This window comes from Pseudophryne corroboree (genome assembly GCF_028390025.1).
Source record: "Pseudophryne corroboree isolate aPseCor3 chromosome 3 unlocalized genomic scaffold, aPseCor3.hap2 SUPER_3_unloc_9, whole genome shotgun sequence".
NCBI lineage: Eukaryota > Metazoa > Chordata > Amphibia > Anura > Myobatrachidae > Pseudophryne > Pseudophryne corroboree.
This window is the reverse complement of record NW_026967585.1, coordinates 2,160,403-2,175,851: the sequence shown is the minus strand read 5'-3', so window position 1 is coordinate 2,175,851 and position 15,449 is coordinate 2,160,403. Positions and strand designations below refer to the sequence as shown.

The window sequence follows — 15,449 nt, the reverse complement described above, 5'->3', positions numbered from 1 at the left end:
GGGATGTGTCTGGGTGATGACTGGAGAGGTGACTGCTGGGAATGGGACATTATATAGTAACACCAGGAATGTGTCTGGTGATGACTGGAGAGGTGACTGCTGGGAATGGTGCATTATACAGTAACACCAGGGTGTGTGTCTGGGAGATGACTGGAGAGGTGACTGCTGGAATGGGACATTATACAGTAACACCAGGGGACGTGTCTGGGTGATGACTGGAGAGGTGACTGCTGGAATGGGACATTATACAGTAACACCAGGGGACGTGTCTCGGTGATGACTGGAGAGGTGACTGCTGGGAATGGGGCATTATACAGTAACACCAGGGGATGTATCTGGGTGATGACTGGAGAGGTGACTGCTGGGAATGGGGCATTATACAGTAACACCAGGGGACGTGTCTGGGTGATGACTGGAGAGGTGATTGCTGGGAATGGGGCATTATACAGTAACACCAGGGGACGTGTCTGGGTGATGACTGGAGAGGTGACTGCTGGAAATGGGACATTATACAGTAACACCAGAGGATGTGTCTAAGTGATGACTGGAGAGGTGACTGCTGGGAATGGGACATTATACAGTAACACCAGGGGAAGTGTCTGGGTGATGACTGGAGAGGTGACTGCTGGGAATGGGGCATTATACAGTAACACCAGGAGATGTGTCTGGGTGATGACTGGAGAGGTGACTGCTGGGAATGGGGCATTATACAGTAACACCAGGGGACGTGTCTGGGTGATGACTGGAGAGGTGACTGCTGGGAATGGGGCATTATACAGTAACACCAGGGGATGTGTCTGGGTGATGACTGGAGAGGTGACTGCTGGGAATGGTACATTATACAGTAACACCGGGGGATGTGTCTGGGTGATGACTGGAGAGGAGACTGCTGGGAATGGGACATTATACAGTAACACCGGGGGACGTGTCTGGGTGATGACTGGAGAGGTGACTGCTGGGAATGGGGCATTATACAGTAACACCAGGGGATGTGTCTGGGTGATGACTGGAGAGGTGACTGCTGGGAATGGGACATTATACAGTAACACCAGAGGATGTGTCTGGGTGATGACTGGAGAGGTGACTGCTGGGAATTGGGCATTATACAGTAACACCGGGGGATGTGTCTGGATGATGACTGTATTACTGTGTGTGTCAGGTTCCTATAAGGTGTCAGGATGTCACTGTCTATGTCTCCATGCAGGAGGGGGAGTATATAGAGGAACACAGGGGTCTGTACAAGGACGTGATGATGGAGAATCACCGGCCCATCACATCACTGGGTAAGAGGAGATTGTCGTGTATTGTACAGGGGAGAGCAGGTATGGGGGCCCCTATATACTCACATCATCTGATAATCACATATATACACTGTACTCAGTCTCTGTGTGTCTCCTACAGATGGGCCCAGTAACAGAGATACCCCAGAGAGATGTCCCCGTCCTCTGTATTCCCAGGATTGTACAGAGGAGAATCACAGGATCCCACAAGAGGATCAGGTAGGTGGGATTTAGGGTGAGAGTAGAGCAGCGTGACTTATACACTGATATTATACTGTTTCACCTCAGTTTAATCACTATGTAAATGCCATTGTATTTTCTGCTGCGGGGTACACTGGGCTCCACAAGGATTAACATCGGGTGTAGAGTAGGATCTTGATCCGAGGCACCAACAGGCTCAGAGCTTTTGACTGTTCCCAAGATGCTCAGTGCCGCCTCCTCTATAGCCCTGCCTCCTCTATAGCCCCACCTCCTCTATAGCCCCGCCTCCGTGCACAGGAGCTCAGTCTGTAAGTTGGTGTCTTGCAGTAAGCAGGCACATAACAGGGGTGCTGCATTAGGCAGGCTATTGATGGGTTTATTGTAAAGGAAAAGACTGAAGAGTCTTCTGACAGAGTAACAGGGCTGCAGCCGGCAACGTCTCACAGACTTCCCTGACTGCAGCTCCATCACCCCCAGCGGTGCTGTATACTCCCGCGCCCTGGTTGCCGGGTCACTGCAGCGGAGGCTCCGGTTCTTTCACAGCATCAGTCACACACACGCCACTGTCCTCCCGGATCGTGGGGCCGCAGGTACGGGGGAGGTAAGGGGTCTCTCTGGCCGCACTTTACCGCGATCCAGCACGGCTGTAGGAGGCGGGCTGCGCATGCGCTGGCGTGGACACTGTTATTGGGCAGCCACGCCACTAGCCACTAGGGACAATTACAGGGCACAGGTCTGGGTTTTTTATTATACATAACCCCGCTTTTCACTGCCCGCAGCGCCCGGTGGGGATGTCAGCAGGTGGAGCAGATCTGACCTGTGGCCCCTCCCCCAGCCCCAGGGCGCTATTTCTGCAAATGTTCCCGCCCTGGAGCTGCATCTCTCTCTCTCCCTCACTCCTGGGCAGCGGCCATTACAGACAGAGCTGAGCTGTTCCTGGGACTGCTGGGGCAAATCCTCCTCTGTGGAACCGCCTGACTGCCAGCTCTGTGCTTCCTACAGGACACTTAGTATTCTACCTGTCACTGGGACTGTGTTAGATAAGAAAGAGTGCATTCAGTCAGGGTTGTGTGGTACAAACACCCTGTGATATACATCCAGTGCTTACTGTACATTGTTATATCTATTGTTATCACATATAGCCATACTGAGTATTACTTTGTATTGCTAGTCCAGTGCAGTTTATGGTGTATAATTTCTGCATGGTATGTGTGTGACTATGTGTGTGTGCATGTAGCTGCTGCGTGGCTGCCTTATTGCAGAGTATTTCACTCAGCGGGCTACTCCTATATTGTTATATCTACTGTTATCACATATAGCCGTACTGAGTATTACTTTGTATTGCTAGTCCAGTGCAGTTTATGGTGTATAATTTCTGCATGGTACGTGTGTGACTATATATATGTGTGTGTGCATGTAGCTGCTGCGTGGCTGCCTTATTGCAGAGTATTTCACTCAGCGGGCTATTCCTATATTGTTATATCTATTGTTATCACATATAGCCGTACTGAGTATTACTTTGTATTGCTAGTCCAGTGCAGTTTATGGTATATAATTTCTGCATGGTACGTGTGTAACTATATATGTGTGTGTGCATGTAACTGCTGCGTGGCTGCCTTATTGCAGAGTATTTCACTCAGCGGGCTACTCCTATATTGTTATATCTACTGTTATCACATATAGCCGTACTGAGTATTACTGTGTATTGCTAGTCCAGTGCAGTTTATGGTGTATAATTTCTGCATGGTATGTGTGTGACTATATATGTGTGTGTGCATGTAGCTGCTGCCTGGCTGCCTTATTGCAGAGTATTTCACTCAGCGGGCTATTCCTATATTGTTATATCTACTGTTATCACATATAGCCGTACTGAGTATTACTTTGTATTGCTAGTCCAGTGCAGTTTATGGTGTATAATTTCTGCATGGTATGTGTGTGACTATATATGTGTGTGTGCATGTAGCTGCTGCCTGGCTGCCTTATTGCAGAGTATTTCACTCAGCGGGCTATTCCTATATTGTTATATCTACTGTTATCACATATAGCCGTACTGAGTATTACTTTGTATTGCTAGTCCAGTGCAGTTTATGGTGTATAATTTCTGCATGGTACGTGTGTGACTATATATATGTGTGTGTGCATGTAGCTGCTGCGTGGCTGCCTTATTGCAGGGTATTTCACTCAGTGGGCTACTCCTATATTGTTATATCTACTGTTATCACATATAGCCGTACTGAGTATTACTTTGTATTGCTAGTCCAGTACAGTTTATGGTGTATAATTTCTGCATGGTACGTGTGTGACTATATATGTGTGTGTGCATGTAGCTGCTGCGTGGCTGCCTTATTGCAGAGTATTTCACTCAGTGGGCTATTCCTATATTGTTATATCTACTGTTATCACATATAGCCGTACTGAGTATTACTTTGTATTGCTAGTCCAGTGCAGTTTATGGTGTATAATTTCTGCATGGTACGCTTGTGACTATATATGTATGTGTGCATGTAGCTGCTGCGTGGCTGCCTTATTGCAGAGTATTTCACTCGGCGTGCTATTCCTATATTGTTATATCTATTGTTATCACATATAGCCATACTGAGTGTTACTTTGTATTGCTAGTCCAGTGCAGTTTATGGTATATAATTTCTGCATGGTACGTGTGTGACTATATATGTGTGTGTGCATGTAGCTGCTGCGTGGCTGCCTTATTGCAGAGTATTTCACTCAGCGGGCTACTCCTATATTGTTATATCTATTGTTATCACATATAGCCATACTGAGTGTTACTTTGTATTGCTAGTCCAGTGCAGTTTATGGTGTATAATTTCTGCATGGTACGTGTGTGACTATATATATATGTATGTGTGCATGTAGCTGCTGCGTGGCTGCCTTATTGCAGAGTATTTCACTCGGCGTGCTATTCCTATATTGTTATATCTATTGTTATCACATATAGCCATACTGAGTATTACTTTGTGTTGCTAGTCCAGTGCAGTTTATGGTGTATAATTTCTGCATGGTACGTGTGTGACTATATATGTATGTGTGCATGTAGCTGCTGCGTGGCTGCCTTATTGCAGAGTATTTCACTCAGCGGGCTATTCTTATATTGTTATATCTACTGTTATCACATATAGCCGTACTGAGTATTACTTTGTATTGCTAGTCCAGTGCAGTTTATGGTGTATAATTTCTGCATGGTACGTGTGTAACTATATATGTGTGTGTGCATGTAACTGCTGCGTGGCTGCCTTATTGCAGAGTATTTCACTCAGCGGGCTACTCCTATATTGTTATATCTACTGTTATCACATATAGCCGTACTGAGTATTACTTTGTATTGCTAGTCCAGTGCAGTTTATGGTGTATAATTTCTGCATGGTACGTGTGTGACTATATATGTGTGTGTGCATGTAGCTGCTGCGTGGCTGCCTTATTGCAGAGTATTTCACTCAGTGTGCTACTCCTATATTGTTATATCTATTGTTATCACATATAGCCATACTGAGTGTTACTTTGTATTGCTAGTCCAGTGCAGTTTATGGTATATAATTTCTGCATGGTATGTGTGTGACTATATATGTGTGTGTGCATGTAGCTGCTGCGTGGCTGCCTTATTGCAGAGTATTTCACTCAGCGGGCTACTCCTATATTGTTATATCTACTGTTATCACATATAGCCGTACTGAGTATTACTTTGTATTGCTAGTCCAGTGCAGTTTATGGTATATAATTTCTGCATGGTACGTGTGTGACTATATATGTGTGTGTGCATGTAGCTGCTGCGTGGCTGCCTTATTGCAGAGTATTTCACTCAGTGTGCTACTCCTATATTGTTATATCTATTGTTATCACATATAGCCATACTGAGTGTTACTTTGTATTGCTAGTCCAGTGCAGTTTATGGTATATAATTTCTGCATGGTATGTGTGTGACTATATATGTGTGTGTGCATGTAGCTGCTGCGTGGCTGCCTTATTGCAGAGTATTTCACTCAGCGGGCTACTCCTATATTGTTATATCTACTGTTATCACATATAGCCGTACTGAGTATTACTTTGTATTGCTAGTCCAGTGCAGTTTATGGTGTATAATTTCTGCATGGTATGTGTGTGACTATATATGTGTGTGTGCATGTAGCTGCTGCGTGGCTGCCTTATTGCAGAGTATTTCACTCAGCGGGCTATTCCTATATTGTTATATCTATTGTTATCACATATAGCTATACTGAGTATTACTTTGTATTGCTAGTCCAGTACAGTTTATGGTGTATAATTTCTGCATGGTATGTGTGTGACTATATATGTGTGTGTGCATGTAGCTGCTGCGTGGCTGCCTTATTGCAGAGTATTTCACTCAGCGTGCTATTCCTATATTGTTATATCTACTGTTATCACATATAGCCGTACTGAGTATTACTTTGTATTGCTAGTCCAGTGCAGTTTATGGTATATAATTTCTGCATGGTACGTGTGTGACTATATATGTGTGTGTGCATGTAGCTGCTGCGTGGCTGCCTTATTACAGAGTATTTCTCTCAGCGGGCTATTCCTATATTGCTATACCTGAGTGACTAAGTGTATCAGATTTCTTTCTGTATAATATAGGATTGTATCACAAGATATACTTGCTGTGTATTTTTCCTTGTGATTTATAGTCACCATATCGATTTATATCTCTTGAACTCCCGGTTTGTGCTGTCATTGTCACATCACCGTGTGTTCTTGCTGGGTATATTGCTGCTACACCTTGTACCAGGTTGCCCGATATTGTGCACGCTCTTATGTCTGCTACACGTGGCAATGACGCTGGGGCTTCTCCCACACTGTGTGGTAGTGAGGCCGCAGACGTAATGGAGGAAATGGTTGTTTCCTCTGCTCTACAAGTAACTACCGTCACCTCCCTGAAGGAACCGATGGATAGACATGTGGAGTGTTTTTTAAAAGCAATTTATACCCTAGCAGGGGCTGTGCATAGGCCAACCATTGCAGCAACTTGGGCTGCTGAAGCTGTTGAGGCGTGGGCTCAGGAGTTTGCGGCGGATCTGCCTTCCAATGCGTCTGAGCATGCTCGACAATGTCTCTTGTATATTACCACGGCTTCTCTGTACCTTAACCTCCTATGCCGGGGTGCTCGAGACCAAGGCTGCTACTACGTCTGTCTTGGCAAGACGTATCCTTTGGATGAGATTCTGGTCGGTGGATGTTGATTCCAAGAAAACCCTGGAGGTGCTTCCTTTCAAGGGAGACATTCTCTTCGGAGAAGACCTCAATAAGATTGTGGCTGATCTGGCTACTGCTAAAACTACTTGCCTACCTAGTACGGCTCCTTCCGTACAGAAGGCTAAAAGTACTTTCGCTCTGCCCTTTCGTCCTCCAGGAAAAGCAAAAGGTCAGGCATACCCAAAGCAAGCTCGTGCTTCCAGACCTGCCAAGCCCAGACCGAAGCGTGCCTGGGCCGCCCATCAGCCAGCTTCCAAAACTGACAAGCCTGCCACATGACGGGGCGTGCCTCCCACTGGGGGATCCCAAGGTGGGGGGCCTACTTTTAGGTTTTGCCCAGGAATGGTTGCAGACCACTTCGGATAACTGGGTAAGTGAAGTCGTCACTCGAAGGTTACGCCATACCTTTCTAGAATCGTCCCCCTCATCGATTTTGTTTGACAGATGTGCCTCTGGATCCGGCAAAAGCATACACCTGGCATTTGGTGGTGCACTCCCTCCTGTCCACCGGAGTGGTGGTACAGGTTCCTCTAGCTCAAAGAGGCAACGGGTACTATTCAATTCTGTTCCTAGTCCCGAAAACCGGACGAGTCCTCACGGCCCATTCTCAATCTGAAGTCCTTGAACAAGCATGTGCGGGTCTCCCAACTTTCGTATGGAAACTCTGCACTCTATTGTTCTGGCCTTGGAGCCTGGGGACTTTATGGTCTCCCTGAACATACAGGATGCCTTCCTGCATATTCCTATTGCGGTATCTCATCAGCAGTACCTGAGGTTTGCGGTGGGCAACCTACATTACCAATTTCGGGCGTTACCCTTTGGTTTGACAATGGCTCCCCGAGTTTTCACCAAAGTTATGGCGGTCATGACTGCTTCACTCCGCTGTCAAGAGGTCAGGATCCTGCCGTATCTGGATGAATTGTTGATCCTGGCGAATTCCCCAGATCTTCTCCTGTGTCATCTCGATCTGACGGTCCAGTGCATGAAAGCCCACGGGTGGCTGATCAACTGGAAGAAATCCTCCCTGGTTCCTGCTCGGAGCATGGTACACCTGGGGGCGTTATTGGACACTCACAACCAGCAGTTGTTCCTGTCTAAGGAGAAAGTCCTGAAACTTCAGGACAGGATTCAATGCTTCCTATCTCGTCCGCAAGTGTTGATTCATTCGGCAATGCAAGTGCTAGGTCTCATGGTGTCGGCTTTCGACATGGTGGAGTATGCTCAATTCCATTCTCGCCCTCTGCAGAAGTTGATTCTGTCCAAGTGGGATGGCCTGCCTCACCGGATCAGGTTTCACATGATCTCCTTGTCTCCGGGGGTCCTCCTGTCACTGAGCTGGTGGCCCCAGGACCAACGGTTGTGCAGGGGCCGTCCCTTCTGGGTATCCAACTGGGTCCTGCTGACGACGGATGCCAGTCTAAGAGGTTGGGGAGTAGTGTTGGAACAGCACTCTCTTCAGGGTCGGTGGACCAAGGAGGAGTCTCTACTCCCGATAAATATTCTGGAACTGCGGGCAGTGTTCAATGCGTTGACAATGGCCCAGCATCTCATACTGAACAGACCTGTTCAAGTAGAATCGGACAATCAGGGCGGCACTCGAAGCCGCATGGCATTGAGGGAAGTATCACAGATTCTTCAGTGGGTGGAACATCATCTGCCAGCCATATCGGCAGTGTTCATTCTGAGGGTCCTAAACTGGGAAGCGGACTTTCTCATTCATCAGGACGTACATGCCAGAGAGTGGAGCCTCCATCCAGAAGTGTTTCAACTCCTCGTGGACAAGTGGGGCCTTCCAGATGTGGACCTGATGGCATCTCGACACAATCACAAGGTTCCAGTCTTCGGAGCAAGGACAAGGGATCCTCAAGCTGCGTTCATGGACGTTCTGGCAATACCATGGAACTTTCAGCTACCTTATGTGTTCCCTCCGGTGTCTCTCCTGCCCAGAGTAATACGGAAGTTCAAGCAAGAAGGCGGAAACCTACTTCTGGTTGCGCTAGCGTGGCCCAGATGGCACTGGTTCTCCGATCTACTGGGACTCTCGTGGGATCGTCCCCTTCTTCTTCCACAACGACCGGACCTCCTCGTTCGGGGCCCTTGTGTTTACCAGGATTTGGCCCGTCTGGCATTGACAGCGTAGCTCTTGAAGCTTCCGTCCTGAGTGCCAAGGGTTTTTCTGAGGTGGTCGTTCAAACTGTGTTGAAGGCCGTAAGCCGGCTTCTGCTCGGATCTACCATAGGGTCTGTAATGCTTACTTCACTTGGCGTGCGTCTCATAATCATGACATTTCGAAGTTTAGTACGGCCAAACTATTGGCCTTTCTACAACAGGGCCTGGACTTAGGCCTGCGTCTGGCCTCCCTCAAGGTTCACATCTCTGCCATCCCTCAAGGTTCACATCTCTGCTTTGTTCCTTTGGTTTCAGAGAAAGATAGCTACCCTACCTGATGTCCATACATTCACTCAGGGTTTGCTGCGGATTCAGCCTCCATATGTGCCACCTGTGGCCCCTTGGGACTTGTCGGTGGTTTTGGAGGCCTTGCAAGAGTCTCCGTTTGAGCCTCTTGCCTCTGCTGACCTTAAGTGGCTGTCCCTTAAGGTCCTCTTCTTGCTGGCGATTGTTTCAGATAGAAGGGTATCGGACTTGGGTGCCTTATCCTGTAAGTCTCCCTATTTCATTTTTCACCGTGAACGGCCGGTTCTTAGAATGCGGCCAGGTTATTTGCCTATGGTGGTGTCTTCCTTCCACCTTAACCAGGAGATTGTGGTTCCGGCTTTTAATTCTCCTGAGTTGTCTTCCAAAGAGCGGTCTTTGGATGTGGTACGGGCTCTCCGTATCAATGTGAAGAGAACTGCCTCTTTTAGGAAATCTGATTCTCTTTTTGTGTTGTTTGGTTTTCACAAACGTGGCTGGCCTGTTTCCAAGCAGACTTTGGCCAGGTGGATTAGAATGGTGATTGCACATGGTTATGTACAGGCTGGTCATCCGGTTCCTGCTACCATTAAAGCCCATTCTACTTGGTCGGTAGGACCTTCTTGGGCGGCCCACCATGGTGCGACCCTTGAACAGTTGTGCAAGGCGGCAACGTAGTCCTCTGGGAACACGTTTATAAGGTTCTATGCCTTCGATTCTTCCGCCTCCCAGGATGCTTCCTTTGGACACCGGGTTGTTGTGCCCGCTACAGTGCTTCCCCTCCCATAAGGAACTGCTTTAGGACATCCCCGATGTTAATCCTTGTGGAGCCCAGTGTACCCCGCAGCAGAAAACGAGATTTATGGTAAGAACTTACTGTTGTTAAATCTGTTTCTGCGAGGTACACTGGGCTCCACAAGGCGTCCACCCTGACACACTTAGCTTCTTTGGGTTGGTATTGGCATAGCCGCTGACACCCTTTCCTGTGTTTAGTGTGTGGTGTACTTGGCTACGAGCGATTGTCGTCTCTGATACCTGCTACTGCATTGGGCTGGTTAACGAAACTGAGCTCCTGTGCACGGAGGCGGGGTTATAGAGGAGGTGGCGCAGTGCATCTTGGGAACAGTCAAAAGCTTTGAGCCTGTTGGTATCCCGGATCAAGATCCTAGTCTACACCCGATGTTATCCTTGTGGAGCCCAGTGTACCGCGCAGAAAGAGATTTAACAACGGTAAGTTCTTACCATAAATATGTTTATTTTTTGGTTATTTAGATAGAACGTCTGTCTGATATTAAGGCAGAAGATATAGAGGAAGAAGAAGAGACGTATGTGACTGATATAAAGGCAGAAGATACAGAGGGAGAAGAAGAGACGTATGTGACTGATATAAAGGCAGAAGATATAGAGGAAGAAGAAGAGACGTATGTGACTGATATAAAGACAGAAGATATAGAGGGAGAAGAAGAGACTTATGTGACTGATATAAAGGCAGAAGATATAGAGGGAGAAGAAGAGACGTATGTGACTGATATGAAGGGAGAAGAAGAGACGTATGTATGGGGTGATCAGCAGTGTAAGGAGGAGGAGATCCCTACAGATATCAGCACAGGTGAGTAATTAACACTTATTACAGAAGTCACATATTCTTTTTGCTCAGTCACTACAGCAATCTCTTATCCTACACCCTCCTCCGCCATCAGCCCTGTTCTCAGTTGGGTGTTTCTAACACAAGGCTATCCATGACAAATATCACATAGAGAGTTATTACACACTTATTATAATGTTATTAAAAGTAACAAGCAGAAGTTTATTATTAGTGATTATATATAAATGTGTATGTATGTATATAATATAATTAGTATTGTTTTTTGTGGAGTGCCTAATTTATATGCATTTTGTTAGATGATGCAGGTATGAAATATTTCCTGCTATACAGTAGACCTGAGCTCACCAAATACAATTCGTATAAGATTCAGAAATAAAAGGAAATTTGAATCTAGAACTTCAAGTAAAACAGAGTAAAAGCTTATCACAAGTACATATCTGTATAATTACAAGACAAGCGTTTTGCACTTGTTGTCAACCTTGCATGGGCGGGCTTGTTCTTATCCACTCCAATTCACTCTAAATCCAAATTGCGTGTCTCCCAACGCGTTTCGTCAATAGTGACTTCTTCAGGGGAGTTTTCTGTTAAAGGCTTTATTCTCAAATATCAGTGTAGACTTGAAATAATTGTGTAACCTTCAGACGGTAATTGTGGACTTGTTCATGATGAACACATTCCTAATTACGTGTGAATAATAGTTCCTGCTCTGAGCAGTTCTGAGGTTATGACTTTAGGGAATGTAATGGTCAGATCCAATATTGCTCAATCTAAGGTCTCCCAGTAGCCTTACTACATACATAAATGTGTCTTGCACTCAGTATTTTAACTAACAATAATAAACAGTGGAGTTTTAGTTCATGTATTGCTCAGTGCATTTAAGCCTGCAGCCCCTGACAAGGGACCCCACTATACTGCAGGTCCTACTCTATGGCTCAAAATAATTACCATACAAACAGCTATCGCATTAGTGTTAAACTTTAGGTATGCTCTCAGCGGTGGAACAGTGGCCGAAAGGCTTGAATAGGTTTTCAGAGCACCAGTCTGACATGCCACCACATCTCACGTGGCCCTCCAATTCACCAGATATGGGCCTGTGGGACTGTTTGGCTGGGTCCGGCATTGTACTGTTGGTGCAGTTCCTGATGCGTTTGGTACGATTGGTGGTTGCTAGGCGCCCTAAATGCCTGTGGTCCCGATTTGTCATGATCTGCTTTCGCCCACTGTTCCGCCGCTGAGATTCTTGGTGTCCATACTTCTTCCACTGTAGATGGATACTACTCACTGTCTACAAGGGATCACCAACAAACAAATGCCGGTCTCGGCCAAAACCAATGGCTCCCTTTTGCCAGTCGCATCACGTGCACGACCCATGGTTCCATCTGAAAAAGAAACAATATCTCAACAAATTTGCATTGTATCAATACCTCAGACATTCACAATGATCATCCAGTAGTTGTAGTGTCACCATCTACACGCATGTGCACGTCAGTTTTTTGTTTGGTGCGGCAGGAGCCAGACCATGGTCAGAGGGCTGCTGTTTTTTAGCAGCCATAAGTTTTCTTATTTCTCATACGTCCTAGAGGATGCTGGGGTCACTTCAGAACCATGGGGTATAGACGGATCCGCAGGAGACATGGGCACTTTAAGACTTTTCCAGAGTGTGAACTGGCTCCTGCCTCTATGCCCCTCCTCCAGACCTCAGTTTAGAATCTGTGCCCAGGCAGACTGGATGCCCTCCAGGGGAGCTCTACTGAGTTTCTCGGGAAAAGACTTAGGTTAGGTTTTTTATTTTCAGGGAGCACTGCTGGCAACAGTCCCCCTGCTTCGTGGGACCTAGGGGAGGAAGTAGGAACCAACTTCTGTGAGTTTCATGGCTCTGCTTCTAAGCTGACAGGACACCATTAGCTCCTGAGGGGTACTGAACGCTAGCTGCGGCTATGTGCTCACTCCCACAGCCTGCCGTCACCCCCCTTACAGCGCCAGAAGTCAGAAGACAGGTGAGTAAGAGGAAAAGACTCTTCAACATCGGGACGGCTAGAAAGGTACCGCGCAGCGGGCGGGAACGCTGTGCGCCATGCTTCCACACACACAGGTACTGCAGGGTGCAGGGCGTGGGGGGAGGGGGGGTGCCCTGGGCAGCATGAACCCTTATAGGACTGGCAGATTAGGGGCATAAGTTGCTGCAGCACAGTCCTAACCCCGCCAGTATAAACATGAGTCTAAATCTGAGTGAAAGCGCGCCATTACAGGGGCGGGGCTTCTTACTCAGACAGCCAGCACACTGCTCAGCGCCATTTTCACTCCCTCCAGGCTGCAGAGAAGACCGCTGTTCCTCCTCCACTGCTGAAACAAGTATCAGAGTGTAAAACGGGGGGGGGGGGGGGCAGTGAAATTTGGTGCTATGTACATTGTGTAATTATAAAAGCGCTGCATGTCAGTGGGCATTTTGTGTTTCACAGACAATTTATTACTGGCGCTGAGTTGTGAGCTGGCAATTCCTTCTGTATCCTTCTGACAGATTTTACTGTGGGTCTGTCCCCTATAAGCCCCGGGGTGTCTGTGGTGTGGTTGTGCACGTGTGTGACATGTCTGAGGCAGGGAGCTCTTCCCCTGAGGAAGCCATTATGGGGACACAGAGTTGTAATGTGGTGGCGCTACCGGCACACCACGAGCATGAATGGGTGAAAGAATTACGTGATAGTGTGAGTCATATCAGTAAGAGATTGGATAAGTCTGAGTCTCATGCAGAAACTTGGAGAAAGTCTGTGGAAGATGCGATTTGTCAAAACTCTGTATTTTCATCCACAGGGGATCCCTCTGGGTCCCATAAGAGGTCATTTGCTCAGGTTATACAGACTGACACCGACACGGACGCTGATTCCTGTGTCGACACTGGTGATTCCAGGGCAATAGATCCAAAATTAGCTAAAAACATTCAGTACATGATTGTGGCTATAAAGGAGGTGTTAGAGGTTACGGAGATCCCTTCTTTACCTCAGCAGAAGGTTTACCTCTATAAAGAAAAGAAAACTAATGTAACGTTTCCTCCTTCTCATGAACTGAACACTCTCTTTGAGGGTGTCTGGGCAAACCCTGAAAAGAAATTTCAGATCCCCAAAAGAATTCAGGCTACTTATCCTTTCCCGGTAGAGGACAGGACAAAGTGGGAGTCACCCCCCGTTTTAGACAGGGCCCTGTCACGGTTAACAAAAAACGTGATTCTCCCTGCACCTGGGATGGCTGCTCTCAAGGAGCCGGCAGAACGCAAGTTGGAGACTACATTGAAGTCTATTTATGTGGCCAATGGGACACTACTCATGGCCTACCATTGCCTGTGTGTGGGTGAGTAGTGCTATTGAAAAGTGGTCAGATAACTTGTCTTCTGAAATTGACACAATAGATAGAGACAAGGTTCTCCTTACGTTGGGTCATATAAAAGACGCTGCAGCATACATGCGTGAAGCTATGAGAGATAGATGCTCTTGATCCCAAGAGCCCAATACCATGGCAGTATCGGCACGGAGGGCATTGTGGATTCGCCAGTGGAATGCTGACGCAGATTCCGAAACAAATATGGAGTCTCTCCCGTATAAAGTATAGGCCTTGTTTGGTGATGGGCTAGATGCTTTAGTTTCTGCAGCTACTGCAGGTAAATCAACTTTTTTGCCTTATGCTCCTACGCCGGCAAAGAAACCTCATCACTTTCAGATGCAGTCCTTTCGGCCCAATAGATACAAAAAGGGTAAAAGTTCCCTTTTCTTGGCAGGTAGAGGAAGGGGACGAGGAAAAAGGTCCTCAGCGTCCCCAGGATCACAGGAGCAGAAGTCACCTGCTTCTGCCAAGTCTACAACATGACGCTGGGGCTCCCTTGCGGGAGTCCGCTCGAGTGGGGGCACGTCTGCAGCTTTTCAGTCAGTTCTGGGTTCATTCTGGCCTAGACCCGTGGGTCTTACAAATTGTGTCCCACGTGTACAAACTGGAGTTTCAAGGCATTCCCCCGCGCCGCTTTTTCAAATCGGCCTTACCAGTTTCTCTCCCCGACATGGAGGTGGTAACTGCAGCAATACAAAAATTGTGCCAGGATCAAGTCATTGTCCTGGTTCCCCTCTCACAACAGGGAGAAGGTTTTTATTCAAGCCTCTTCGTAGTTCTGAAGCCGGACGGCTCGGACAGACCAATCCTGAACCTAAAATCTCTGAATCTATACCTGAAAAGGTTCAAATTCAAGATAGAATCTCTGAGAGCAGTGATCTCCAGTCTGGAGGAAGGGGATTTCATGGTATCAGTGGACATAAGAGATGCCTACTTACATGTTCCCATTTATCCTCCGCATCAAGCTTATCTGAAATTCGCGGTACAGGATTGTCATTACCAATTTCAGACGTTGCCGTTTGGACTCTCCACGGCACCGAAGGTCTTCACCAAGGTGATGGCAGAGATGATGGTCCTCCTTCGTCAGAAAGGAGTCAATATAATTCCTCACCTGGACCATCTCCTAATAAAAGCGAGGTCCAGGGAACGGTTGGTGCAGAACATTGCACTCTCCCCGACAGTGCTTCAACAACACGGTTGGATCATAAACATTCCAAAATCACAATTGGAACCTACAACAAAGTTATCCTTTCTGGGAATGATTCTGGACACAGAAGTACAGAGGGTATTTCTTCCAGTGGAAAAGGCTCTGGAAATCCAGAAAATGGTCAAATTCTGAAACCGACAAGAGTGTC

General features: G+C 47.0%; 1 protein-coding gene across 1 annotated transcript in view; it reads left to right on the top strand.

Moving 5' to 3' along the window:
* The first annotated feature begins 1,208 nt into the window (after positions 1–1,208).
* Positions 1,209–15,449, top strand: part of LOC134984891 (gastrula zinc finger protein XlCGF26.1-like) — a 40,200-nt gene continuing 25,959 nt past the window's right edge. Inside the window, exons 1-3 of the mRNA XM_063950367.1 lie at positions 1,209–1,283; positions 1,402–1,499; positions 10,389–10,725. Of these exons, the coding sequence (XP_063806437.1) occupies positions 1,250–1,283; positions 1,402–1,499; positions 10,389–10,725 (469 nt within the window). The 5' untranslated portion in view covers positions 1,209–1,249. The remainder of the gene's footprint in view (positions 1,284–1,401; positions 1,500–10,388; positions 10,726–15,449) is intronic.